This window comes from Cyrtonyx montezumae, unplaced genomic scaffold (genome assembly GCF_038088225.1).
Source record: "Cyrtonyx montezumae isolate F1298 unplaced genomic scaffold, pur_monq_1.0 scaffold_3, whole genome shotgun sequence".
Classification (NCBI taxonomy): Eukaryota; Metazoa; Chordata; class Aves; order Galliformes; family Odontophoridae; genus Cyrtonyx; species Cyrtonyx montezumae.
In genome coordinates, this window is record NW_027072034.1 from 83213158 (window position 1) to 83239066 (window position 25909).

General features: G+C 48.8%; 1 protein-coding gene across 4 annotated transcripts; it reads left to right on the plus strand.

Annotated features, from left to right (window-relative positions):
• Nucleotides 1–625: 625 nt before the first annotated feature.
• Nucleotides 626–24329, plus strand: LOC136052180 (galactosylgalactosylxylosylprotein 3-beta-glucuronosyltransferase 1-like). 4 transcript variants are annotated; one of them, XM_065742090.1, is made up of 6 exons: nt 626–649; nt 16851–16999; nt 17300–17838; nt 19322–19618; nt 20011–20118; nt 23315–24329. In XM_065742090.1, exons 2-5 carry the CDS (start codon nt 16888–16890, stop codon nt 20095–20097), a joined length of 1035 nt encoding a protein of 344 aa, XP_065598162.1. In that variant the 5' UTR covers nt 626–649; nt 16851–16887; the 3' UTR covers nt 20098–20118; nt 23315–24329. The 4 variants fall into 4 exon arrangements, with proteins under 4 accessions (XP_065598162.1, XP_065598163.1, XP_065598161.1 ...); XM_065742091.1 differs by having other exon boundaries at nt 643–649; nt 16855–16999; XM_065742089.1 differs by lacking the exon at nt 626–649 and adding an exon at nt 13340–13413.
• Nucleotides 24330–25909: the final 1580 nt, after the last annotated feature.

Sequence of the window (25909 nt, forward strand, 5' to 3'; positions counted from 1 at the left end):
CAAGGTGTCAGCTCAGCCGAGCACACGGAGCCCGCCCGTTCTGCTCCGGGAGCACCTTCCGGCCCAGAACCTCAAAGCCCTTCGCTCAGAGCGTCCCGCCAGAAGCCCCCTGGGGCTGCGGCATCCCCGAGCTCCGGACAGGGGGCAGAGCCGTAGGGGAAACCGAGGCACCCGGAGGGCCAGCGCAGCCGCGGGGCAAAGCCGGCACCGAGGCTCCTCCTTACGGCAGCCCGCCCCTCGCCGAGGCCGGCAGCCCCGCTCCTCCACGGCGGTGCCGCTCGGGGCTCTCCCGCCGCCGACTCCCTCCGCTCCCGCTGCGCGGCGCCGCTCCCGCCGCCCCCTCCGCGCTCTCCCCGTCCCCCGCTCCGCGCTTAAGGTGGCGCGGCGGGATGCTGCAGCCGCCGGCGGGCCGCCCCGCTCGCCCGCCCCTCCCGCCCTGCCGAGGTGGCCTTAAATCGGCTCCGCGCCGCGCGTAACCGCACCGCTACTGTCGCCGCCGTCGGAGGGCGGCCCAGGCAGAGCCGCCGCCGTCGGGCTGGTCCCGGACGGGCGGGCGGACGGACGCACGCAGTTCCTTCGCCCGGCGGCGGGCGATGCTCGCCGGCGGCATCCCGGTACCGCGCTGCCGCCTCGCCACCGCGACCGCCAGGTGAGCGCCCGCCGCGGGCTGCGGGGAGCGGGGGTGACCTTGCGGTCGCAGCGCGTCGGGGACCTCCGAGGGGTTGTGTCCCCCGCATCCCTCGGGCGTCTTCAGGAGGAACCGGGGCGGGCGGTCCTCCGTGGGAACGAGCGGCAGTATTGGGGCTGGGGAGCGTCTCTGCTTCTTTCCGCCGAGTCTTTAAGAGGGATTTGGAGCAGGGATAGCTTTTGGTCTGTGATGTACGAGGGTGGCTGCCGGGGGAAGCGCTGATGGGTTCTGCGGAGCGCGGAGTTGGAGTGGGTGCTGCTGGGTGAGTTGGAAAGTGCCTTTTTATTCCCACATACACCTGTCACTCCTGCCCTGGGGAGAGGAAAGGCAGCGCTCTCCAGTCAGCATGTGTGGGGAGAAGCAGCTGGTCCCCCTGCACCTCCTCGGGCAGGCCTGCACGGGCAGTTCCCATTCACACTCGGGATAAGTGCTGCGGGGCTCAGCAGGTGAATACGATCATCCTTAGCACAGCAGCAGTGCCCAACAAGTCAGTGCCATGCTACAGCTTGGAGCTTGCATAGCCCCACCAGCAAGTAGTGGAGCACAAACGATGCAGCCCTCTGCAGGTGCTCTTGGCATCCTGCGTGCAGAAGAGGCCTCCGTGCACCGGGCATCTGTGCAGGGAGTACGGCAGGGTGCAGGCTGGTCACCTGCCCGAGCTTGGGCTTCACATCTCATCTGGTGCAAAAAATAGAAGGTCAGGTTGGTGCCCTCTGACCCTGTGGGAGAGCCTCGGGCAAAGGTGGGAATGTGGACCACGTAAGGAGTCGGGAGGTGGTTGCACAGAGCAGCAGGATGGGATTCCAGCAGCAGGGAAGCTGCCATTGCTCTGCAGTGAGACTGCTCGCTGGGGGTGCTGGTGGTGAGGCTGGGGTGGCAGAGAGGTTGCCAGGCAGGGGCTGTGTGTGGCAGCCCTCATCATGCTCTCTGCCACCCAGCCCCTTCCCACTGTGCCCTGCAGCACAGTGTGGAGCAAGGACAGCTCTCTCCAAGACTGACTCCGTCATTTCCAGGAAGCCATCAGCTGGAAGGATACGCAGTGTAATAGTAATAACAACTGCAATAATTGATAAACCATTCAGACAACCTTGCAATTCCACAGTGGTCCAAGCAGCTGGCAGGGAGTGCAGCTGACATGCAGCCACTGCCACAGGGAAGGGCCTTGGCCTGGCTTGCAAGATGCATAAGACATGGGATAGAAAGCAAAGCAGCTGGACTGGGGACACATGTTCACATAGAAAGGGTTTTCAGTGTGCGAAGCTCCCGCACCTTTGGCTTTTGTTACAGTGTCATTTAGGAAGACTGTTGCCTAGGGAGCTGTAGAGAGCCTTAGTGTAGCTAAATGTATGCAAGAGAGAATATACTAATAGAGCATACAGCCCTGAAATTCACAAGCTTTTTGTGAGCTTGGAACATTTCTGTGACCACACTCAGTGTTGTTCTGTGGCATCTGAGACAGCTCTGGACAGCTCAAAGCTGTGCCTTCCATGTACCCAGCACCCTTTCTCCTTGCCTGTGCCATGCTGGAGGCAGACCCTCTGCTTCTGGGCAGCCAGAGTCTGTCCTCAGTGCCCGAGAGCAAAGCTGTGCCGATTAGGAGTGGATTCATTCCAGGCTTACCCCAGGCTGCTTTCCCTTCCTCTCTTCCAACACAGTCCCTGATGAAGGTCACTGACCTGCTCACCCCTGCTGGGGAGGAGCAGAGGGCTGCAAGCTTTGCTGTGTGGTAGGGAGGATGGATTTGATAGGCTCCAAAGATGCCCTTTACTGAGCATGCAAAATCGCCCTGGGAATGCTCTGTCATTATTCTGCAGTATGTACAGAGGAAAGATGATACCCGTCCCCTTCCTCCTTGTACTTAGCTGTTCCTTATAAAAGAGGAAAGCTAACGAGGTGTTAATAAACCAGACTGGAAACCAGGTCCAACACAGCTGCAGGGCCCTTGCAAAGTCTCGCATCACTCTGCCCTATGTGCTTCTGGCCTCTCTGGCTGGTGGTCAGTGTTAGGCTCACCCTGCTGCTCCCTGTTCGGAGACCTCCAGGTGTTCTGCACATGTGATGGAGAGGGCTCTTTGCTCACATGCAGAGCTGCTTGTCAGTATAACCACCCCTTCTTTACAGCAACTGATAGCATCAGAGCCAAGACAGCCCCAGGTCAGATTGGATTGGAGCGGCTGCCTTTCTGAGAAGCAGAGCTCAGCCTAGCGGGACTGCGGTTTAAAACCTACTGCTGGTGTAACAGAAATATGAAATATGGCATGCAGAGGAGACCTCTGGCTAACATCGCCCCCTCCTCAGCCTCAACCCATCCCTCCAGGCTGCGATATGCCTCCAAATTGCACTCTAACCTGCGGTCAGTGACCTTGTAAAGAACTTGCTCCTTTATCCTTTCACGCTGCTTTAAGCTGTGCAGGCTCATAATTAAAAGCACTGAGAAGTCTCTTCCAGCTCCCTCTCAAGTGACGTTTGTGCTCCCAGAAGTCTTCCCTTAAAAGCTTACATTTATCTGCTTTGCCCGTGTTCCCATGTGTTCAGTCGGCCGCCTTGTTGGCTTCCTCCGCCATGCAGCACAGGGGGCCAAAAGCCTTCTCCCCTTGATAAAAGCAGTGCACTCTGCAAATTCCTTGAGTTTATAAAATGTGAACTAAGTTTACCCAGGAGGGATGATTTCCCAGGGCTGTGACAGAGTTGGGATTCATAGCTCCAGCTTTTGCTTGCTGTTTGCCTGTGCTCTGAGCACGTATTCCCGCAAGTGCCTTATGTGCACAGAGGTATGCCTCAAGATGGGGCCAGTTAACTCACGGAGGAAAATTAGGGGGTACACCAGGGTGAAAAACAAAGCAAACAGCTCTGTCAAACAGGGAGAATCTGTCTTTTCTACATTACTTTTTTTTTTTTTTTTTTTTCCTTATTGGAGGAACTGGATTGCAGTCAGGAAAATGCAAAAGGTAGCACTTTGGTGGTAAATGTATTTTCCCATGCAGTGCATAGTGACATACAGAACACGCTGCTGCTACAGGGTGCTGCAGATGCTGGGTGTAGGATTCAGGAAGGAGGAGACATTTTGATGGATAACAGATCATTCGTCATCGGGTAGGACAGTCCATCTGAAATAGATCTAAATCTTCAGGCTTCAACCTCTCACAGTTGTCTGGCATAGGATTTCTTCTGCCTTCTGAAACAGACAACACTGATCAATGCGAGACAAAGGACAAGAGGAGATGGACATGCTCGAGCAAAGACCACCAGGGCATTTCCTATTTTCATTTCTATGCAGAAGCAAAAAATATGTGTTTTCCATGCTGCATGCTGACACTTAGCTCTCGTAGGTTTCGTTTTTATCAGCTGGAACAGATTCAGGTTAAGTTCTGATGAGATGTGAGCTGGTCCAGCGGTGCTCACTCTGCCGCTTCCCCTGCTGCTGCTGTTGCCTTTAAGAGGCTGCCAGCAGCCTGGCAACTTTGTGTGGTGCTGGTTTATGAATAATGCTGCATTACAAAAGAAAATTGTGTTGTCCTGTTCTTTGGATGTTGCCCCTTGGCAACAAATGCATGGGCATTTCTTCCTGATTCAGCCTACCTTTGCCAAGTGGAGCGCTGGGATTGCTTGGATGGGGTTAGCAGTCAGACAATCTCTGCTCTGGTTACACGGCTGTAGAGCAGCAGCGTTGTTTCATTCTGCAAGTTCACGATGGGTTTGAGTGTAGGAGTACAAGGCACATGGGAACCGTGTTCTGCTAGCAAAGCAGGATCTCTCTCAGGCAGTCCTGGTGTGGGAGGGCTTGGAGGAAGAGCCAAGGAGCAGGCAGCAGCTCACAGACCCTGCTTGCCGTGCAGTGATGCTCCCAGTGCAGTGCTGCAGCCTGACTCTGAAAGATGCTGTCTGTAAGGGCAGGGGTAGAGAAGTGGTTTGAGCAAAGTGACCTGTGCAGGTCAGAACTCTCCTGGTACCTCTCACTAGGAGTGGTTCAGCCCATCCTGGTCCAGCACAAGCAGAGGTTGCTGGCTTCTCTCCCCCTCAGTGCCCCTTAGAGTAGGACAGTTAGTGTTCTTACACTGACCGTTCCTCATACTGAAAGCATGCTGTAAGCAGTGGTAAGGGGCTATTTCTCCTATGGCTGTCAGATGTAATGTAGTGTTCTCAGTTTATGTCCATAGCATGGGTTAGGCGGCAGTGCTGGGCTAACAGCAGGAGAGGCTGCTTGGCTCCCTGAAGGCCAAGCTGTGACCACAGCAGCTTTCAGGCTGTTCATGAGGGCGAGCCTGTGTGAAGGCTGCCTCTAGTGAGCCCAACAGGCAGCAGTGGATCCCTGCACTGTGGGGATGCAGGCCTCACCGAGAGGCTTTGTGCACTCCTTGGGCCCCTTCTGCTGCCATTTTGTCCAGCCAAGTAGCCCATGGAGACCATGAGAGTGACCTTCACTTTTTCCCTCCTGCTGCCTTCCACCTCCCAGCACCCTTCCCCCAGCCCAAACCCACACAAAGGTGAAAAGGAAGGAGGCTCCGATGGCTTGCCTCTATCTGCCAGTTCCTTCTCCACCTCGGACATGAATGAGCCCCTTCATGCTCTCCTCGTGAGCAAACACAGATGCTTTTGTTTTAAGGGCTGGTGGGACGAGATGGAATTAACAAATCAGAGTGCCAATGCTGTGCTGCCACATTCCTGCAATTTTAAGGCAGGATCACACACACAAAAAAAAGCAGAATAGACTGCCTCCTCAGAGTGGGTTCCGATGCTCTGAGCGTGCCTCTTGCTCGCTGTCAGGTATAAAGTTCAGTGGCCCAACCACAAGCCCACGAGCGCCTCAGCTCTTACACTTTGGACCAAAATGACTCCTTTTCTACCCACCTCTCCCTCCTCATGAGGAGCGTGGTGCTGCCTCAGAGTATCAGTGGAAGACTGGAGATAAAAAGCACCAAATACTCCTTTCAAAGAGGGCATTTACCAGTGCTCCTGTGAGCAAAGTAACATCTTGCTGCTTACAGCCCCAGGCCCTCTTTGCTCCTTGAAGAGTGACCAGAAGAAAACTTGACAGGCTTTGCCTAAAATTGTTTTTTTTTGTTTTTTTGGGGTTTTTTTTGAGCCAGATTACAAGATTTTAACACCTCTACATGGCTGCTGTCAGGTGCTGAGGGGCTAGGAGAACATCTCTGTTTTCCCTTTAATTAGCTAACCACATTGTGCTTTTGGAAGGAGCATGACACATACTGTGTGGTCAGTATAAGTTGCAGCCCTAAGGGCTTAAACACTTTTTATTCACTGCAAGGGTTTTTGTTTTGTGTTTGTTTTGTTCTTTTTATTTTTTGCTTTGCTTTGTTTTGTTGGTAATGAGATTTGGCACTTTAAAGACATTATTTTCTGGTGTATTTATATGTTGTTGTGCATATCTTATCTGTGGGGAAACTGAGGCACTGAAGCAGGTGAAATGATTTGCCCATATCCACATACATGCACAGAGCCGAAGCTACTACAAAAAGAACTGAGAAATCTTGTTTCACAGTTGAGTGCTTTATCCTCTGGCCTCAGAGGTGGCCAGCAAAGACCTTCATCTTGTTTAGATGAGCGGATAGTCATTTCAAGAGGACATGGGGGCAAGGGTATCTTTCTGCACTAATACATGTCCTAATGAGTCCTGTTGCTAAGCGGCTGCAATGATAGATCATGCATCTTCTTCACTAAGCATTGAAATAATTTTTTAATCATTAAGGCTAATATAGAATCCTCGGAAACATCCAAATCTCACAGCAGGGTCTCAAATTAGCAAGCAAACAGAAAACAAATCCTGATTATCCCAGTGCACCTCTGCACAGCCCATAAATGGCATCTACTGGAGTCAAATACGAGCCTGGCCAAGCTGGATCGTGGGTCTGGGCTGGGCGGCATCAAAGGCAGGTTGGCAAATCCTCCTGCTCCAGGGCCCACAGCAAGTTTCCTTCCTCCCCCAGGCACGTGTGCCTGCTCCCCACAGCAGGATCTCTCTTTACAGCAAGTGACATTTCTAGCTGTTGTGTTCGAGCAGAATTCTTGGACCATTAAGGAGAACACAACAAATCTCTTATTTCTTGATACGCATCAGCAACCCCATTTCAAGGGAAGGCACAGGGCTTCATTAAGAGTGCTTCATTAAGATCTGCTCATCACTGCTGACCTCTGCACTGGGAAGACTTCTGTGGGTGAATATAGGCTACCCCCAAGGATTCTTTGGGAAAAGGTAATTAAAGGTTGCTCCTAAAAGTAGACCTCAAAAAGCCTAGGGGGATGGCACTCTCTTCTCTTGTCCCCAATTTTGATAACAAATCCTGTACTGCTCACATGTGAGGAGCAGTCTCCTTATCTGCATTCCCAGTTGCAATGTTACCCCGCTAAACAAGGGTAGCATCCCACAAAAAGCCTCTTCTGGGGATGCTGCAAAGGACCCCTGTAACCCATCTGCTGACATCTACTCAGGGGATCCCATTCAGGATTAGATAAGCTACCATCAGCAAGTTTTGTTCACAGCCCAGCAAGCCAAGCCATGCCGGGATTGTAGCTCCCTGGGAGCCAAACCAAGCCCTGTAGCAGTTAAGCACTGGTGCAGAATAGTCTCTAGATGTGATTTCTGCTCTTTTGTACTCCCTTGTGCACACCACTTAGCAGACAGCTAAAATCTGATACTAGCTAGTTCTCTCCTGAGCCCAGCATGGGTCCTGACCTAAGCATCAGATGACAAACACGTGGCCTAGAAATTAGTTACAGCAGCAGAACCAGGAGGCTGGTTTCTTGGGTCATCTCAGTTTGGGTAACACCCAGCATCCCTCTGTGGGGAGAGAGTTAGTAAGCTAGAGTGAAGTCTCTTCAGCGCAGGAAGAAAGAAAGGACCATTCACCAGTCACATAATGTACAGTATCCAGTCGAGGAAGGCTACTGTGAAAAGCAACCAGAAATGCACTCTTGGAGCACGAGTGTGTAGTCAGCAGAGAGAGTTGGTGCCCTGGTTTTAAGCCATTCCTGAGCTTCTGGAGATCCAGTTTCTGGTGGTGCAGTGCCACAGCTAGCAGCACCACCCTCCATGGGGAGCCTGCTCACTGACCCGATGCTCAACAAGCTTTTAGATAACGAGAGGGCACTTCCTCCTCCAGCACTAAGAGAGGCAGATTCACCTGCAGGATCGAAGAGATTCGACTTTACTTATGAGACTTACAGCAGCAGCCCATTTCTGTCAGCGAGAGGCTGCTTTTTTTCTGGCCTGATGTTTCAGGGCAGCCTGATCTGCCTCTGAAGTGAGCTCCAAGAAGGGCTTCAAAAATGCCAAGTTTGCCTCTCTTCACCCAGCCAGAAGTATCTGCTCCTTGGATTTTCTGCCCAAGGCCAGCTCACTTGCAAGTGAGGAACACCACACAGAGAAAGCAAGCCCTGTATGATCTAAGAGAGAACAGAGTTTATCTCTTGTGCTGTGAGATTGTCACTCCTCAGTTCCCTAGTAGCCTTCTTTGCCTTCCCAACAGACAAATCTCTTTCATTTCATTGATGCACAGTATGGAAAAACAAAAACCAAAACTTGCACCTTTTTTTTTTCTGGAAGGATTGGATTTCTGTCAGGTAGGGGTGTTCGGCTTTTGCTGTTCCTCAGCTCCATCTGCTCACCAACATGCATCCGCTGCCTAGCTGCTTTTTCACACGCTTTGCACAAAGAAAAACTCCTTTACATCAAGATGTGAGGTGACTTTCTGGCAGCTGGTGCATAATTCAGATATTTTGACTGTTGTCCTAACTGGTCCGCTGGCATTTGCCTAAGTAGAAAGTATCAATTGCATATGGATCCCTTCATTTCATATGCGTGCTCTGGCACCCAATTATGGTCCAGTGGCAATAGCCCCTCTGTTAGGACAGTGAAGGACAGCAAAGCACTTCTGCAGGGTGCCACTTCTTCACTTCCTTTCTTCCTTTCATTTCACCCACAAAAGGTAGAGGACAAAGATTGCAACTTTCTATTTTTCATCCTAGTCTTTCTTTTAGTCGAACCCAAGCTGTACAGATCAGCTGTGACATTTAAAGTACAAATCAAGCAGTGGACCATAACATACATCTATTGCAAAAGAAAATTCTCTAGGTGCCACTTTATTTCTTCTTTCTCCATTTGTTTTTAAAGCATCGCCATGACACTTGGATGTCACTCAGCAAGTGGCAGATCTAATGACTGCTGAAGATTTATTCGGAGGAAAATACCAAAATTAGCATTTTGGGACATCTCCACTAGTTATGGAGCTGGCATATTTCACACAGCTCAGAGAGCCGCAGCAGCAGAAGTGTCCATCAGAGAGACCAAAGCACTGTTCTTCTCATTCCACTCCTAACAAGCAATGCCCACATGTCCTGGTGGTAATGCACGAGTGCTGGCTCACATCCTTTCCACATTATCCTGTGGGAAAGAACTTGGGGTTCTGCTGTACAAGATGCTTGATGTGAGCCAGCAATGGTCAGGAAGGCCAACTGTATCCTGTGTTGCATCCAAAGAAGGGTGGGCAGCAGGGAGAGGGTGGTGATTGTCCCTTCCGACTCAGATCTCATGAGGCCCCATCTATAGTGCTACATCCAAGTCTTATAGCTGTTGGAGTGGGTTCAGGAGAGGGTCACAAAGCTGATCAGAGGGCTGGAGCACCTCCTATGAAGAAAGGTTGAGGGAACTGGGCTTGTTTAGCTTGGAGAAGGCTCAAGGTAGACCTCGTTGGAGCCTTCCAGTACTTGAAGAGAGCTTCCAAAAAGGAGACTTTTTACATAGTCTGATAGTGATAGGACGAGAGGAATGGTTTTAAGCTAAATGAAGGGAGGTTTAGATTAGATGTCAGGAATAAATCCTTTACTCAAAGGGTGATGAGGCACAGGAACATATTGCCAAGAGAGGATGTGGACACCCCATCCCTAGAGGCGTTCAGCACCAGGCTGGATGGGGCCTTCGACAGCCTGATCTGGTAGGAGGCAGCCCTGACCATGGCAGAGGTTGGAACTGAGTGGGTTTTAAGGTCCCTTCCAACCCAATCCATTCTGTGATTATGATTCTGTGATCTATGGGTGGCAGCACAGCAGCATGCTGTTTTCTTGATGATTTCATTGGTTGTGTAATCTAGCCAGCAATCCCAAATAAAAACTGGGGGATTGCTGCAGGTACACTGCACATATAATCTGCCTGCAGTTGTTTCTAAGCACAAAGGAAAGGTGCTGATTCTTCAGGGTGCACACATACAAGCACTAGAATGTCAGTATTCCCAGCAGTTTGAGGAATACAGCAGACATCTCCAGTGTGTTTTATGTGGCATAAAGGCTGTTCCACTCATTTGCAGTATACCTTCTGCCAGAGCAGCTTCTCTTTTGGTTTCCTTCACCCTCCCTAGGAGCAGCTGGGAAGTCCAGTGGGGAAGAGCATTTTGACGTTGCCTTTGAAAGCAGGGGGAAAATGAGCTGTCTAAATCAACGGAGAGCATGCATTAGTGATTGTGCGTTCCTCTGGAGGTCCACATTTGATGTCATATTGACACACAGCTAAGATCAAAGCCCATTTCTGCATCCTGGCTCCTACCAGAGGAGCAATGTTGGCCTTTGGGCCCCCTATCCTTACAAGGAGCTTGTGATTAAGGCAGGTGTTTTTTTTTCTCCTCAAACAAGGACCTGTGAAATGTAATTATCTTTCAAATAATGCCTCATGCCTTTTTCTCTGAAAAAGTAATTCCTTTCCATCTTTGAAAAAGCTCTGGAAGCAAACACCATGGGTTTTTCCTTTCTGCTTTTGTAAGAAACCTGTAAAATGACAGCTCCCACTCCCACCGAACAGGCATCAGTTGTTAACGCAGTAGGGAAAGCTCTGGATGAAATGCACACTTTCGAACAATTCACTATTGGTTTTACTCCCCTAGAATTACTTCGCCTCATTGGAAAAAGAAAGCTTGTTTTTTTCTTTTTTTTTTTAAATATAATGTAGATATTGGTATGAATGACGCCAGTACATTTGAAATAGCTTTTCTATGACAGTCATCAGTGCCTAAAAAAGACCTCGGTTCTGCCAGTGCTTGGCAGTAGGGAAGAGAAGTCTCAGTGTAAATACGCGAGCTCCTTTCAGGAAGGGATAGCACCATGCAGATAGGTCTTTTGGGAGGGAGCTGGCTTCCCCAGGAGACATCTGCTCTGCCTGCTTCTGTTTGTGCCTGAGCTGCCAATCTTTCCCTGAGTATTTCTGGCACCCCTGGATTACGGTTCTGCTTGGGAACAAGCGGCACAGACACAGGGAAATCAGAACTGGGTCGATTTCCCTTGCCCACACTTGGGATAGGTTGTATGGGTTGGTTGTGAAGGACATTTGGGTCCAGGCTGATTAAAAATAACCTGTTTTAGACCTCCTTTCTTAGGCTCTTTAAGGCTCCCTACATAGCTGAGCTTAGCAGACAAGTTCAAGGTCTAGTCTATATCAGAACTGGGTTATCTCCCTTCCTGCTGATAGCCCAGATAGTGCCTGGATACCCTTCATCTACCTGGGGACAACAGACTTGAGCTGTCTCCAATGTCTTGGCTCCCATGGGACCTCAACAGCGGATTTAATTAGCTTTCCCAGCATTTCTTTTTTGTTGTTGCTGCTTTCTACTTTTCTTAACTTTGGAACAAAAAACTGGCATGACCACTTGGCTTAGAGACAAGCCCTAAGGTAAGGGACAAGGGCAATGCTCTGTGCCCTGAGGAGCTGCACTGTGCCCAGCTGTCTGCAGACCTGACGGCTCCAGGGCAGGAGGGAGATGCTTGATTTGGATTCATGAAGGCAGTGGAGCGAAGGGGGGATACACATTAAGTTCCCCAAGTGTGAGTCCGGCTTCTGGGCTGAATTAACTGCAGTCCCATATGGCAAAGGGATTGGACCTGCCAAGGGCATGATGAAGCTTTGTACTGCATCTGAGGAAGAAATGGGGGCTTGGGAAGGGCTGCTGTTTCACCAGGAGTGACTCACTTTCCCTGGGAAGTTGTCCCTACATGCATCTGCATGCTGAGAGATGAGCTCAAGCCTCAAAATCCCACAGCTGCTGGTAGCAGTGGTCATCTTGCCTCGAAGGACCGGGCCATCCTTCCCTGTGTTGTTTTGTTATCTGCGGTTCTCTGGGGTTTGTCTGTCCTTTGGTTTTGTCTCTTCTTTGTTTTTCAGTCACCCAGTTCCAGCAAACATTAGGGGAGAAAATGCCACCTCCCGAGCAGAAAGCCAGACCTCCCTTCTTCCGTTGTTTCCACAAGAAAAGCTTCTGGTGTGAGCTCGTAGATGCTGTCTTTCTGATCTATCCTTTCTGCCCAGCACCAATGCCATGCCTGCAGACCTGTTTCAGGGCCAGAATCCCACTGCTGAGAAATGTCCTGCGGTGGCTGTGCTTGTGCAGTAATTACCCCAGGGCAGTAACCCATTCCACCCACATCCATGCTTCCCTGGATCAATCCTCCCACTTTATTGAGTACATCTGTAACAGGCAGGAGGCGGCCTGGTGCAGCGTCCTCGCTTCCCGTGATTTTGAGCAGTATTGAAGTTTCAGCTGAAGGCTCTGATGGACCCGAGGGACTGCGGGAGAGGGGACAGCAGCTTCCTGTGGATTTCGGCAAAGCACAGACAGAGCCATTGCTGATCACCACAAATACCAGCTCTGCTATGAATTATGCATTCCTTGTTTAAAGAGAGGTCGCTCTCATTAATAATTGAAAGCTCCCTGCTCTGCCTTCAGCATCACATCTCCCACACCGGGAGTTAGGGAACTCATGAAATCTGCATGGACTTCCTCAAGGTGGCTAGGGGCTGATGGGGAGAGGCAGCAAAATGCAGGCAAAACAAACTCAAAACCCTGTTGACAGTTTTGGCACATGAATTGAGGAGGCATCTGTACCCTGCGGGCAGCTCTGTTCCAGTTCTGCCCCTCTCTGCTCCCCGCATCCCCCATCCTTTTCTGCTCATTCCTCCTGGGGTGCACAGGGAGGGCTGCAAACAGCTGCAGCTAGTTTGCTTTGGGTGCTTGCCTGAAAAAGGCTCTAGGCTGGATGGCAGGATGTTCCTAGGGACAGTTGGAGCTATGAAGTTTGTCCGTTTTGGAAAGTACTGTGGGGCCTGTGTCTCACACGGCAGCCAGGCAGTCCTAGGACTGAGGTTTGTCCAGCATTCAGGGGCTGCAGGCCTGGGTCATACACACTGGCTTCAGAAATCATCTTTCTTGGGCAGAAAACTCTTTGAAGGGTGTCATTCTCATGCAGAATTGGGCAGGCAGGGAGCAGAACTGAAATCTCAGAGTTCCCAAGCTCTGTGTGATACTGACAGACCGAGGGACTGGTCATGTGTGATGCTTCCAGCCTCAGTCAGTTTGTGCTTCTCTTAACACCTGCCGGGGGAATCCAAGCTGGGGCTGGGCTCTTCTGTGTGCTTTTCTCTTTACTCTCTTCTCAGTCCTTTCATATTAATTCCACCTACACGAGGACATGGGCTTAAACAGAGATTGGATGCTGTTGTGCCCCGGGAATTGAGAAACCTGACAAAACAGCATGAGCTAGGAGTAGCACCAGAAACATTTTGTTCCTATCATGCTCAGCTTTGTGCTCTGTGTGCGTGTTTATTTTTATCGGAGAACAAAAGATTGATGGATGAAATTAAGAAGAGGGATGTGTAATTGGAAAACAGCTCAAGAAGGCTACAGGCAGCATATTGAAGGCATCCATCAAGCACCCAGCTAACGTTGTTTCAGGTGTGTAACACAAACAAGGGCTGCAGGAGACACTAGTTAAAAAAAAAGAGGGAGGAGAAAGGGGAATAGGCAGGACAGGGGAAATAGGAGAAGAGCCAGCGAGAGAGTACAATCAATAATATTTGTACTGCAGGCTCATCCGAAGGCTCCTGTTGGGATCAGTGCAGGACTGTGCAAGCACATTAAGAGACAGTCCCTGCCCTCTACAGCTTAAAGCCGGGAATTACGGGATGATTGCTGGAGACTGGTTTAGGCGATCGCAGATTTTTCTTGTGATCTTGAGTCTCATTTAGTGGGATCTGCTCTGGATGGATTTAAAGGCAGAAGGAAAGTAGCTGGTTGTGCCAAGAAAACACAGGGTAATGCCTGCCAGCCAGGCATGCAATTAATCTGAGCCACTTAGGGGACTTTGTTCTTAATTATAAAATGTAGGTAAAAATATGTGCAGTAAACCTCCGGAAGCCCCACTGAGGCCATCAGCAAGCTACCCAGAGGCATTGGCATGGGGCTGGGTTTTGATGCTGTGCTTTCAAGAGGATGGGCTGATGCATGAATGGACACTTGGAGGGAAATATTCCATGTGGGGCAAACAAATGCAAAAGATCTTTGTGTGGGGATGGAGAGAAGGCGAAGGCTAGAAGTATCAGTAGGCAAGGCATTCTTGTAGTCCTGGAAACAGGGAAGAAGAAAAACTCTTAAAGACTGAGAAAAGATGAAAAACATAAAGGAACAGAGAAGAGCATAAGCCTGATGGATGCAGGGGGCAGCAGGAGGGGAGAGGAGGTACGATCTTGAAGAAAAAATATCATATCCCAGGGTGGATTTTTTGAAAACACGATTAAAGTCAGACTCCCCTGTGAGGTTCACAAGGGACCTGGTGCTTTGTGTGAGGCTTAACGTCTTCAGCGCTGTGTGCTGCAGAAAAGCAATTGAGAGAAGGTGCACGTAGAAATAAATAAGAGCACCGGGGGAATTGCACACACAGGCAGCATCTCTGCTTGTTTGCAGCAGTTGGGAAGCATGAACAGGGCTGGATGTGAGGAGGAGGAGGAGAAACTAGAAAGGGAGTCTGTGCTCCTCTGTGCTCTCTTGATAACACAGCTTCCACCGCCGCCTCCTCTTCTTCCCTCCAGGAGTGACCTGAGCTGTGCAGAAACTGTGCCTATGTAATTAAGGCCTTTTATCAAAAGGGAAGAAGCAGTGTCTGCATGATCTAATGCAGGGCCATCTGTAATTGTAGGCATCCCAGGGGAAGTGAGGAGCCAGGGAGGACCTACATGTCTGCTGCCATTCTGAGAAAGTGCAGAGCCCTCCTTACCTGTTAGGGCCTGGATTTCTTTGGTGGCACTTCTGTGCACCCCCATCTGCTTTCCATAGCTTGGAAATAGATGAAGAGCCACCACAGTGTTCCCTGAGTGCACAGTAAGGAGCATTAAGGATTATCACTTGTGGTCGTGTTTCTTCTCACACAGTTCTCTAAGGGCTGTCCTTCCCCTAGGCTGAGCCTAGATCCCGGGCAAGGAATTTCCTTTGCATTCCATGTTCTGTGTGTCTTAGAAGAGTTTGGTTTCAGATAACTGGCCCTCAGTACACCTTGGAAGCTCACTACAGTGCTGGAACTTAAAGTCAGCCTTTTTGAACCTCCTTCCCTTGCACGTGTGTGATTCCATATCCCTCCTCCCTCAGATTGCCTTTGGCCCAAGAGAGCAAGAGGGCCTGGTGGGCTGTGCCATACAGTAGCTCTCCAGTTCCCAGGGTGGGTGGCTGCAGTTTCCCAAAAGAAATCTCTCTGCAGGAGACTAATGGAAGTTTTATACTCCCTTCAGCCTCCTATTGAGCATCACTGTGATAGGGAGGAAGTCCACCAGGAGGAATATTTGGCATCAAAAAGGAATCCTAGAGGAAAATGTTTACAGATGTTACCAAGAAGGAGAGAGGAAGAAAATCTAGTGATAGCATATCTCAATCAAACATCAGGCAACCTGCTTGAAGAGAAAGCAGTGTCTTTAGGTGGTAATGAGTGACTTTGCTCCGTGCTGTTCAATGGTTCCGCTGTTTTGCAGCAGTAGAAGTGGATCCTTCTTTCTGACACAATGCTTTGGTTGCTGGTGTGTGGGTGATTTTGTACTGATAGAGGGACTACAGCAGAAGCGAGAAATTGGAGGAGAATGTTCCTTCCTACTGTGCCAGAGCCATATAGAAGGCAGCATATGCACTAGGCGAGCATATCTGATGCTGGCCTTCCAGAAATCATCTCTGGGATGTCACGCTTGTATGATCATACACAGACTGGGTCCACATCATCTCCTGACTTTAAACAATACTGAGTTATATCCCTGGACAAATAGCCTGCAGAAGTACTTCAGTCTGTATTTTCCAAAGTAATCATAAATGTTGGATACTTTGTTGAAGGCATGTCTACCTCGAGCAGCCACGGATCTCATTCCAGGCAGTCTGACTGCTCATTAGCCTTATTGACTTAGTGGGAGCAGAAGGTGCTCAACAACTGTGAACAATCAAGCATGGGGCTACTGTAGCTTGGGTCATCTATAAATAAGCCAGCTCTTGTTGCTTATTCCTGATATTTTTGTCCGTAATTTTTCCTTATTTTCCTTTAGTTTCTCTTGCCTTATAGGAGGAGTTTTGAAAACAAATGTTAACTGTTTTGATTCTTCTGATCTCTTGGTTATGTGCATTACAGAAATACTAAGAAATCACTCTGAAGTCTGTAATTTAAACTAAATTCTGTAGTGGCCAAATACAGCAAGCCAGGGGTAGAAAGGGATGTGGAATAATTAAACTTGCAGCAAGCATCACCAGCACTGTAGAATGACTGAGGCAAAACTTAGTGTGTGATAATGCACATCACTGATTACAGCAATGCTTCTGTATAAGGCAGATGAATTAGAACTGCAGGTCTGAAGGAGATGTTGGGCATCTTGACATTTTCTGTTTTTGCCCACTTGCTTATGCAGGAATGCAAGTCTTGCACGTAGCTTTTAAAAAGTCTACAAGACAAGCATATTAAATCCTCGCCTCTAAGCTCAGGTTTGAATATTCCCCCTGGAAAGGGAGCAAGTAAGTGGAACAGTCCTTTGTGGTCTCAGATTCTGCAAGGTGAACCTTGAGTCAAGGACAGTGGGTTCATTGTGGGGCAGCAGGGGGTGCTTTACAGCAACATAAGCAGATCTGTTCGGTAACACAGGAATTGGCCAGGGCAACTGGATGATAGCTTAGACCTGTAACCTTAATGGGGCTCCTTGTAAACGTAAACTTAGATGAATACTTCACTGGATCAGGACCCAACATTTATCATGATTCCCTCCAAGAAAAATGATCATTGTCTGTTATTTGGCCTGTAGACTTAGCTCTCCTAGTGATGTTTTTTTTTAATCACTGATAATTCAGAGTTCTTACTCTTTCCTCTCTTCTGAAAGGTAGAGAGATGCCTGGGCATTGGAAGCTCTCTGCAGCATGCTGAGGAGACGAAACCTTCTTACTACGCTCCTGATTGTCTTGCCATGGGCTCTCCTCCTAACCTTGTGGCACCAGTACCCAACCACCCGCTACCTCAGCCTGCTGAGAAGTAAGTGCTAGAGCTCTGCTGTCAACGTGCTCATGTTGTGACAATTGTTGGTGTGAACCCTCCATAAAATACTTACTCTTTTGGGATACATTTAACCAGACAAACTTGCCTGCAGTAGGCACCCAAATTTTTCATTAAAGTATGTTAAACATGCTCCTTAGGTTGGCTTCAGAGAGAGAGGGCTGATGTGCTGAGCGTTGACTTCAGAAGGATAAGACCTCAGCATCCCCTGGAGAGCAGGCAGCTCAGCAGCACTCAGTTCTCTGATGTCTTTCTTCTTTCTTCCTTCCTTTGTCCCAGAAGACACAGATGAGAACGTGACCTCTAAAGCTCTCCTCAATGGTACATCTGCACTGAGAGAAGAAGGCTACCCATCGTGCATTCGGCAGCAGCAGAGCATAGGGGCGACGCCTAAAGTCATCCAGAGTTATGTGTACTCCAGGCCTCCCCCATGGTCAGACACCCTGCCGACCATATTCGTTATCACCCCCACCTACACTCGGCCGGTGCAAAAAGCTGAGCTGACCCGGCTGGCCAACACCTTCCTGCATGTACAGAACCTGCACTGGGTGGTGGTGGAGGACTCACCCCGAAGGACCAACCTAGTGTCCAACCTGCTAGAGAAGGCAGGCCTCAATTTCACCCACCTCAATGTGGAGACCCCCAAGAGCCTGAAGCTGGGGCTGTCCTGGATCCCATCCCACACCCCACGGGGGACGCTGCAGAGGAACCTGGGGCTGCACTGGCTGAGGGACAGCTTCAGCAACACCGCACCGCCAGAAGGGGTAGTGTATTTTGCTGATGATGATAACACTTACAGCCTGGAGCTGTTTGAAGAGGTAAGAGCCGTGAAATTACACAGGACAGAAGAACAGAATACAAATGCAAAAGCCTCTTAAGGACAGGAACTACCTGTATGATGTAGGCCTCTGAGACCTATGAGACAGGGCTATCATGTGGACTTCAGTCATTAATGGGGAGATGTGGGCTGTAGCAAGCTTCCTGGAGCCCTTCTCTCCTGGCACTCAGTGGGAGCTGAGTATAAAGCAGATATAAGCCTACAAGTGCATAGTTATGCAGACCCAGCAGCCACCCTCTGAAGGGCTGAAAGAGCAAAGAGCACATCTGCCACGGTGAAGGCTGCAGATGTGAGTAGCCACTCACACAACATTATTCCAACTGCAGCTTCCTTTTTCCAGGCTTGTTTCCATAGAGATCAGGATATATATACCCCAGAATATGTACCTCTGCTCAGGGAGAGTGGACTCAATTTAAATAAGCACCAATGATAAACTTCTGACAAAGCATAAATCTGCACTCTGGTAAGGGTGTGATGTGTAGGGAGTATTGGAACAGTTTACTGACTTTCTAATTGACTTTTTCTCCTTTGCTGTCCTTCTGAGTTCCAGCCACTGCAGCAGAGCTGTGCCCCTGGGATCACAGAAGCTTGCCCAGACTTCTGCTGGAAACCTGGCTTTTGTGAGATGCCAAGTCTATCCCAAACTTGCAAAAATGATTATTCACTGAACTCCCTTGTCACCAAATTAAGCCAGGCTGTTATACACCAGTCAAAATACCACGTTATGCCTCAGAACACATTTCCAGTTTTCAGAATTTTTTATGTGACTGTTAAGCTCATCCTTTTGTATTTACTTCCAAGTCTTTTTTTTTTCTGTTAATTTCAGTAAAATTGTGCTCTTCTAAGAAGTAAATGTGGTTGGAAGAGTGAGGGTGAGGGAAAACTACAGTAAAAGAAGACAAAGATGCATCAGTCAGGAGGGAGATCATTTGAATGAAGGTGGAGTTAGTGGAGTTGTTTACAAAAAATGTAAAGTTTGGATCAGATCAGAAAACCACAGGTTTTTCCTCTTTCAGAACCATAGGATCATTTGAGTTGGACAGACCTTTAAAGATCATCTGGTCCAACACTCTGCAATGAACAGAGACACCTACAGCTAGATCAGATCGCTCAGAGCTATTTTCAGCCTGACCTTGAATGTCTCCAGGGATGGGGCATCCAGCGTATCTCTGGGCAACCATTTTCCCTCTGAGGGACCTAGCGTGGGCACTGGAAGACATCGAGTTCTCTGTTCAGAGAAAGAGGTGCTACAGCAGAGCCTTGCAGCATTGCAAACTGTAGCTTTTCAAACAGCAGCACGAGTGAACAAGAGTTTGTGCTGCCTAAAGCTATGCAATTGGAGAGGAAGACAACAAGGGAGGACAGGTGCCAAAAAAAAAAACAACAGAGGATGAAATACTAATAGGCTGGGAAGAGCACTGTGAAGTTGCATTCTCACATCACTGTTTCCTTCTGCCATGCAGATGCGCTACACGAGGAGGGTGTCAGTCTGGCCAGTGGCGTTTGTTGGGGGGCTGCGGTATGAATCCCCAAAAGTGAGCCCAGCTGGGAAGGTGGTGGGATGGAAAACAGTCTTCGACCCTAATCGGCCCTTTGCTATTGACATGGCTGGATTTGCTATCAGCATCAAGCTGATCTTGGAGAAGCCTCAAGCCAGTTTCAAACTGGAGGGAGTTAAGGGAGGCTACCAGGAAACCAGTCTGCTGAAGGATTTAGTGACTATGGATGGGCTGGAGCCCAAAGCAGCCAACTGCACAAAGGTGAGCGGGACAAGAGACCTGTAAAATATATATCCCTTTCTACATCCTGGTTGCTTTCATGGCCTCCTGCCATGAAACATCTTTCCCTGTGCCTGCTCTGTGCCAGCACACCTCAGCTCCGAACGGTGCCAGACAGCACCTGCCAAATGCTTTGCAGATGAGTGGCTCAGTGAGTGCTGAGGAACAGCACTCTAATAAAGAGCTTCTCCCATGCAATTCATGCCCAGATTTTTTCTCTAAAACTGAGGACTGGGAGAGGGTTGAGTGGCATTTTGGTCCAAAACGCTCCCTTTCCCCTGTCAGTGTTTCATACACCTGTAAAGCCTCCCCCAGGTCCTATCTTGATTCATGTTCTCACTCATCAGCCCTGAACAATTTTTGGTTCTCTTTAGGTGTTGGTCTGGCACACAAGAACTGAGAGGCCAACTCTGGTTAACGAAGGCAAGCGTGGATTTACAGATCCCAGGGTGGAGGTGTAAGCAGAGAGACAGCTCCCCAGTGTGAGTACCCTTGTCCTTATTGGTTTGGGCAAGGCAAATAGTCTGTACATGTTTCTTTATTTTTGTCATTATTTCTTCCAAATCTGCATATATGGTAGCCCCAGAACCTCCTTTATCACGTAACCCTTTGCACAAGAGGTAGATCCTCATCTTCACTGCCTGTCTGCATTCTGTAAGCATTTAAGCCACTGTGCAGTCCCCACAGAAGCTTTGCTTTCATACAGGCAGAGAAAAACAACAGAAGAATCTCATGGTTTCCCTCAGCAATGATAGGCCACATTCCTTGCTCCCCAGTTTCTGCCAGGTCCAAACTCTCTTTCATGGGGAAGTTGTTCTGCAGTGTGAGGAAAGAAATCACTGTCCTGCAGAGGAGCTTTTCCCCACCAGCCTCATCACCTCTGCTGCACTCCATCCATCCACATTCAGTTTCTATCTCACATGAACCGTGTGATGTGTATGCTGCAGGGAAGGGTTGGTGACACACTGCGACCATTTCAAAACATGAACCTGTGCAGATGATGAAGGCACCAGAATTGCCTACATAGACCACAGAGCAAAGTTCAGCAGCAGGAGGAATTAAAGCATCTTCTATAGGGTGAGGGTAGAAATGTATAGGAGTTCAGTGATGTGTTCTTAGAAATAGAGAGTGATGAAGGACAGGAGCTGTGACCTCCTTTGTCAGCTGCTATGCCCTCTGATCTTAACGTCTGCTGTTGGCAAGATTCCTACCCCAAATGTTCCGAAAGAATGAAGGTTGCCAACTTAGGAAGACCGAGCTCTTTCTGTAATGACTTGTACTTGTGGCCAGATAGAGGATGTTGAACGTTTTACTCCTGCTTTGGAAATATTCTAGGGCTGCTTTCAGTCCCAACCCCAGTGTTCATCTGAGCTGTACCAGGGGAGGCAAAGCTGACAGATTTTATATGAGCAGTCATGAATGTTTCAACTTCTGCACCAATCTGGTGTATGCACCATTTGTAGCTGCATACAGCATTTCCACATTAACCTATCATCTTTAGAGTGACAGCCGTACAAGGGGCAAAGCAATCCTGGCATCTGTGCATCCAGCAGCTGACAGCAGACATGAGGGTCAGCTGCCTAAATGCAGAACCTGGTGCTACTACAGTGACCCTGGGGCATCCTGCTTGACTCTCCTGTAGGGCACAAACTCTATCATATCAGCCAGTTTTTCATGAATATCTCAGATATCCTAGCAAATGTAAAATCATGCCAGACCTATTCTAAGGCAGCAGCACCTCTCTTAACCTTACTTCTGTGCAATCCATTACCAGTAATGGCTTCATTTTACAGATCCAGCCATGCTGTGTCTGCAGTAGACTAAAGCTACAACTGCCCAGGCTCAGCTCTTAAGGACTCCAGTTAACTCTGTAAAGGATGAGCAGCCTTAACGCTCAGACAGATGAGGCTCATGGGAGTGGTTCCTTATAGGTCATTTGCTGTGGGAAATTCCAAGAGATCAAGACACTGCCACACATTTATCAACACCCTTTTCAAGAGCTATTCTCTCCTGTGTCTTCAAGCCAGAGTCTGTACTGAGTCAACTCTGTGTATTTTGAAGAGGCTTTGCCATTTGTATTAGTGGAAAATAGGACCACAACCCTTTCTGCACCATCATCCACCCTATGGGGCCGCTGCTTTGACCCATGTGGGCAGGAAGCATCCACTCCAGGAGACACCTGCAAAGTGAATGTGCTGCCTTGAGAAGCTTAGTGGATACAGCTGAGAGCAGTCAAGCAAAATCATCAGCTTCCACACCCACACCCCCTGTGAAGTTTTAAATTGACACCTCTGCTGACAGTTATACTGCATTTTGGAGGTTCTTACTATCAAGGCTGCTGAGCTTCAGAAGCCTGACAGACACAGTCTAGATGAGCTAGTGCTGAAAAAAGAAGTATAATTTATCCCTTGAGAATGTTGTGTTGTTAGATGCAATGGGAGTATCTGTCTTTTTCTCCTGAGGGCTTGTCCTCACTGAGGATCAGATCAGGCCAGGTAGGTCCTAGACCTTTTGTGCCTGTGGATGTAAGTTAGGCTTTGGTGCTTATGAGTTTTGGTGCTCTATTAATCACCAGTTAGACTGTTTACACTGTTTCTTGGCACGTGTACCTGCTCTCTTGGTTGCCACAGATGCACTGCGGAAGGATCTGCTGATTATGTAAACTGCAAAGATCAGGCTTCAGCAGGTACCGCATAGATAGCGGTTATTTTGTCCCAGCTGGAGCCTGCTTTCTTCTTTGCCTGCATTCCCACTGCCCTTGGCTGTGTGTAGCTGAACCATGGCAGTGTTTGTGAGTCATGGGGAGAATGCTCCATCAGAGCAGATCTATGGAGAGGTGAAAATAAGGCATGTGGCACAGTTTGCTTTTTCATGAGATGACAAAATGAAAAAGGAGTGCTCAGTGTTTTTAAAAAAGAATTTTTTTTCTTTGCAGTAGAGTTCTGATTTTTCTGCCCTGAGACTCATTAGGGCTGATCTGAGGTGTGCTGGGATTGAGGATCTTGGGTGAGATGCAAAACCTTTCCCAATATACATCTTTGCAAACTGTTTTGAAACCAGACCCTCCACAAAAACACTCTGGCTTCTGGGAGCGGGAGGTGGGAATTAATTTTGCTCTGTATCTTTTCTTTGCTAAAGCCCTGAAAACTATCACTCAAGCCTGGTGTTATAAAACTTACCTATTCTTTTTGCTAACGTGTATTTGCAGCTATCAGAGAGAGAAGAGCTCACTTAGGACTACTGCTGCCTTGAGATATTAGGAAACATGAGAAGAAACTCACCTCCATTTCAGAGCTTCCAGACAGATTGAACAGGGTTCTTCAAATCTTATCTTCTTTCTTCAGAAACAAACAAACAACCACCAAAAAAAAATTAAAAAGAAAAAAAATAGAGGTTGAGGTAATGATTTTACTGGGATAAAAATCCTTCAGAACCTTTTGCTGATTCATAAATAAAACATTCCTACTAGGACTTTGCAGTGCAGATAGAACAAACAGCACTTTGGCCGCATCCCCAGCCTGCAGCTGTAAGGTTAAGAAACCTGGTTAGTGATGCTGCCTAGTTTATACCTGAGCCAGGGGACAGCTCTCCTTGAAATGCCTCTCCTGACCTGATCTACTTGAGGTGTTGTGGAGACTTCCATCTCTTTCTTACCTCACCTTGTGTTTGTTTTGACAGAGGCGGCAGGCGGTGATTGTTCTGAAGCTTGTCAGCAGCCACAGCAACTGTGCACACTGCCTCTTCCACCACTGGGGGATGCTAAATGCCCCCAAATGTAGCCACGTCGATCAGCTCCCGCTGCCCGAAAGGTGGCAATGAGCAGGGACATAGCTGATACAGTCCCTGTGATCCTACAGCTCTCCACTTTGACTTCATGCACTGGCTTCCATTCCCTGGCTGAGATGAGTGCCTCCTTCCCTTGTGGGCACTGTGCTTTTAACCATTCATTAAGCAGAAAATGTCTTAGATGCGATCTCCATTTCCCTGCTGTGCCAGCACTGAAATCCACGATGGGTGCAGGTGCCTCTGAAGATCTCCCTTGGCATACTGTGAAACCTGAGCTTTGGGACAACAGCAGTGAGCTGCAGTGGTTCAAAAGGACAGGAGTTTTTGCAAAAGCACAGATGTGGATCTGTCATCGTGAGGTATGCTCTCAGTGAGAACAGCTTACAAGCAAAGCTAGCCTGAGAGAGGCTCCTGCTTGGATACACACATGGATCAGCTTTTGGTACTGGGGGGGGAGCTGTGCTGGAAGGCCTCATTTTGGGTTTAGGAGTTCAGAAGTGCCTCAGCTGAGAAACTGAACTGCCCCAACTGCAGGCTGTGTTGGAAAATGCTGTCCCAGTTCCGAGGCCCGGTGCCCTCTCGATGAATTTCTTCTCCTGCTCAGGGTGACCTGGCAGGTACTGTACCTCAAAGGCCATGCCTCCATGTCTCATAACAGAGAGCAGAAAGCAGGTTCAGAGGTGGGTGGACTTGAAAATTTTATTCCTGCTGCCACACCCTTAGGCACTTTAGTAGCCTCAGTTCACGTATGCAGAGTTGCTTCCTGAACCTCCAGGGTGGAAGACATCTCTCTGAGGTGGAGGTGGGAGAGAAGTGCTTAGGAAAGAGGAACGTTGAGCTTGCACTTGTCTCCTGTGTGAACGTTGAGAAATGTGGAGAGGGTTCATCATCAGGAAACATATCTTGAGCACACAGATGTCAACATTTGCTACTTGCTTGTCGAGTTTCCAGTTGAACTCTGATAGCACATTTGGCCCTGTGAACAGGGAGAAAAGACTGTGTCATCTAGAACAGCTTTCCTTTCCCTTGATAAAACAGGAGGACAGCGTGGGTAAAGGCAGCCTGCAGAGGAGCAGGTGGCAAATGAGGACTGAAGGAAGGGTGCACTGGGTTAAAAGCACAAGTGTTTGTACCGTGTGCGTGGGGAGAAATGTTTCTCTGACTTTTGCAGGAAAATTTCTTGCCTGACCTGGAAATCTCTCTGAGCACACCTTGCCAACCATCTTCACTCAGGCCACAAGGAACAAGGCTTCAAGCATTCAAGATGCATCAAGGATTTGATAGCCAGAGAAAAATCATAAGCAATCAAACCACCCGCTGCCCAGGGAACTCTGGGCTGGCAGGAGATGTTTATTTGTTCGTTTATTTATACTGCAATCCTTTTTGCTTGTTCTTTGTTTTGCTTTGCTTTGTTTTTTAACTTAGGTCATCTGACACACTCATGAGGAAAGAACAATTCCCCTCTCGCCCCAGATGCTCACAGAAGAACAGCAGAGCTTGGTGTTCACTTCTGAATGCCTTTATGCTTCTTGTTGTCTGGGGTTTCTTTACAATGGCATCCTAAGCTGGCAAAATAATCAGAAACACAGCAAAGGGAACTGTTATTCCTTTATGCAAGAGACGTGGGTGGCACTAAGTTTCTGGCTCCTGAGCAATCACGGTGAGATAAAAGCATGTGTGAAGGAGTGCCTCGCTCAAGTAGATAGTCCCCATGGGATCCTGGGAGGCATCTGTGGGGGGAGGGGGGGGCTCTTGGAAGGTTATCTGATTGTTGATCTGTGTTCCTGTAGTGGGGAACTAGCACGCATGCATCCTGCTGTGGGAGTGAGATTAGAGTGCAGAAAGAAGCGAAGAGTGAGATGCATCCCACTGGGGAGGAAGGCATGAGAAAACAAGGAGTAGTCAGGGAGCAGAGAAAGGGTGGCTGTGTTGAGTGTGGTGTGGCTGCCCTGCAAGCTGTCTCAGCACTGGAGTAGTACTGAATGGGCAGTAAAAACTGTGCCTTCTTGTGACCCTAGAAAGGTCTTTACACAGCAAGTGTCTGGCATATGTGAATTAGGCAGCATGGAGGAAACCTGGCTCCTGCCAAGCACTTCTTGTTTTTCATTTGTCAGAGCTTTATGCCCTGGCCTCTGCATGAGGTAATGGGCCTTGCACTCCAGTGGGCGTTGCTGACCCGTCCCTGCCATCGGGCAGGAAGACTGGCTCAATGATCCCACTCACCATTAATAGAAGATTGTCCCCTTCTTTGTGTTTTTAGTCCATGAGCAAAGAGCAAGGGAATAAAGGAGTCTATTTATGATATTCCATTTTCCCATCCAAGATGGGTAGGGTTTCTGCCCGTATGAAAAGGAGGGAATATGGTAATTAATTCCCTGCCTTCAGTATTAAACGTGTCCTGCTTGGGATTTTGGTGCTGCCAGTGGATGTTTGTAGCAAGGGTGCGCTCCCGTTGCAAAGGACACCCTTACATCATGCATGTGTGCT

Excerpts from the sequence above, each read along its gene's own strand:
- LOC136052180 (XM_065742090.1), top strand. The coding sequence starts at position 16,888 with ATGCTGAGGAGACGAAACCTTCTTACTACGCTCCTGATTGTCTTGCCA. Across the intron at positions 17,000-17,299 it reads CTACCTCAGCCTGCTGAGAA|AAGACACAGATGAGAACGTG; the intron begins GTAAGTGCTAGA and ends CCTTTGTCCCAG. Across the intron at positions 19,619-20,010 it reads AAGCAGCCAACTGCACAAAG|GTGTTGGTCTGGCACACAAG; the intron begins GTGAGCGGGACA and ends GGTTCTCTTTAG.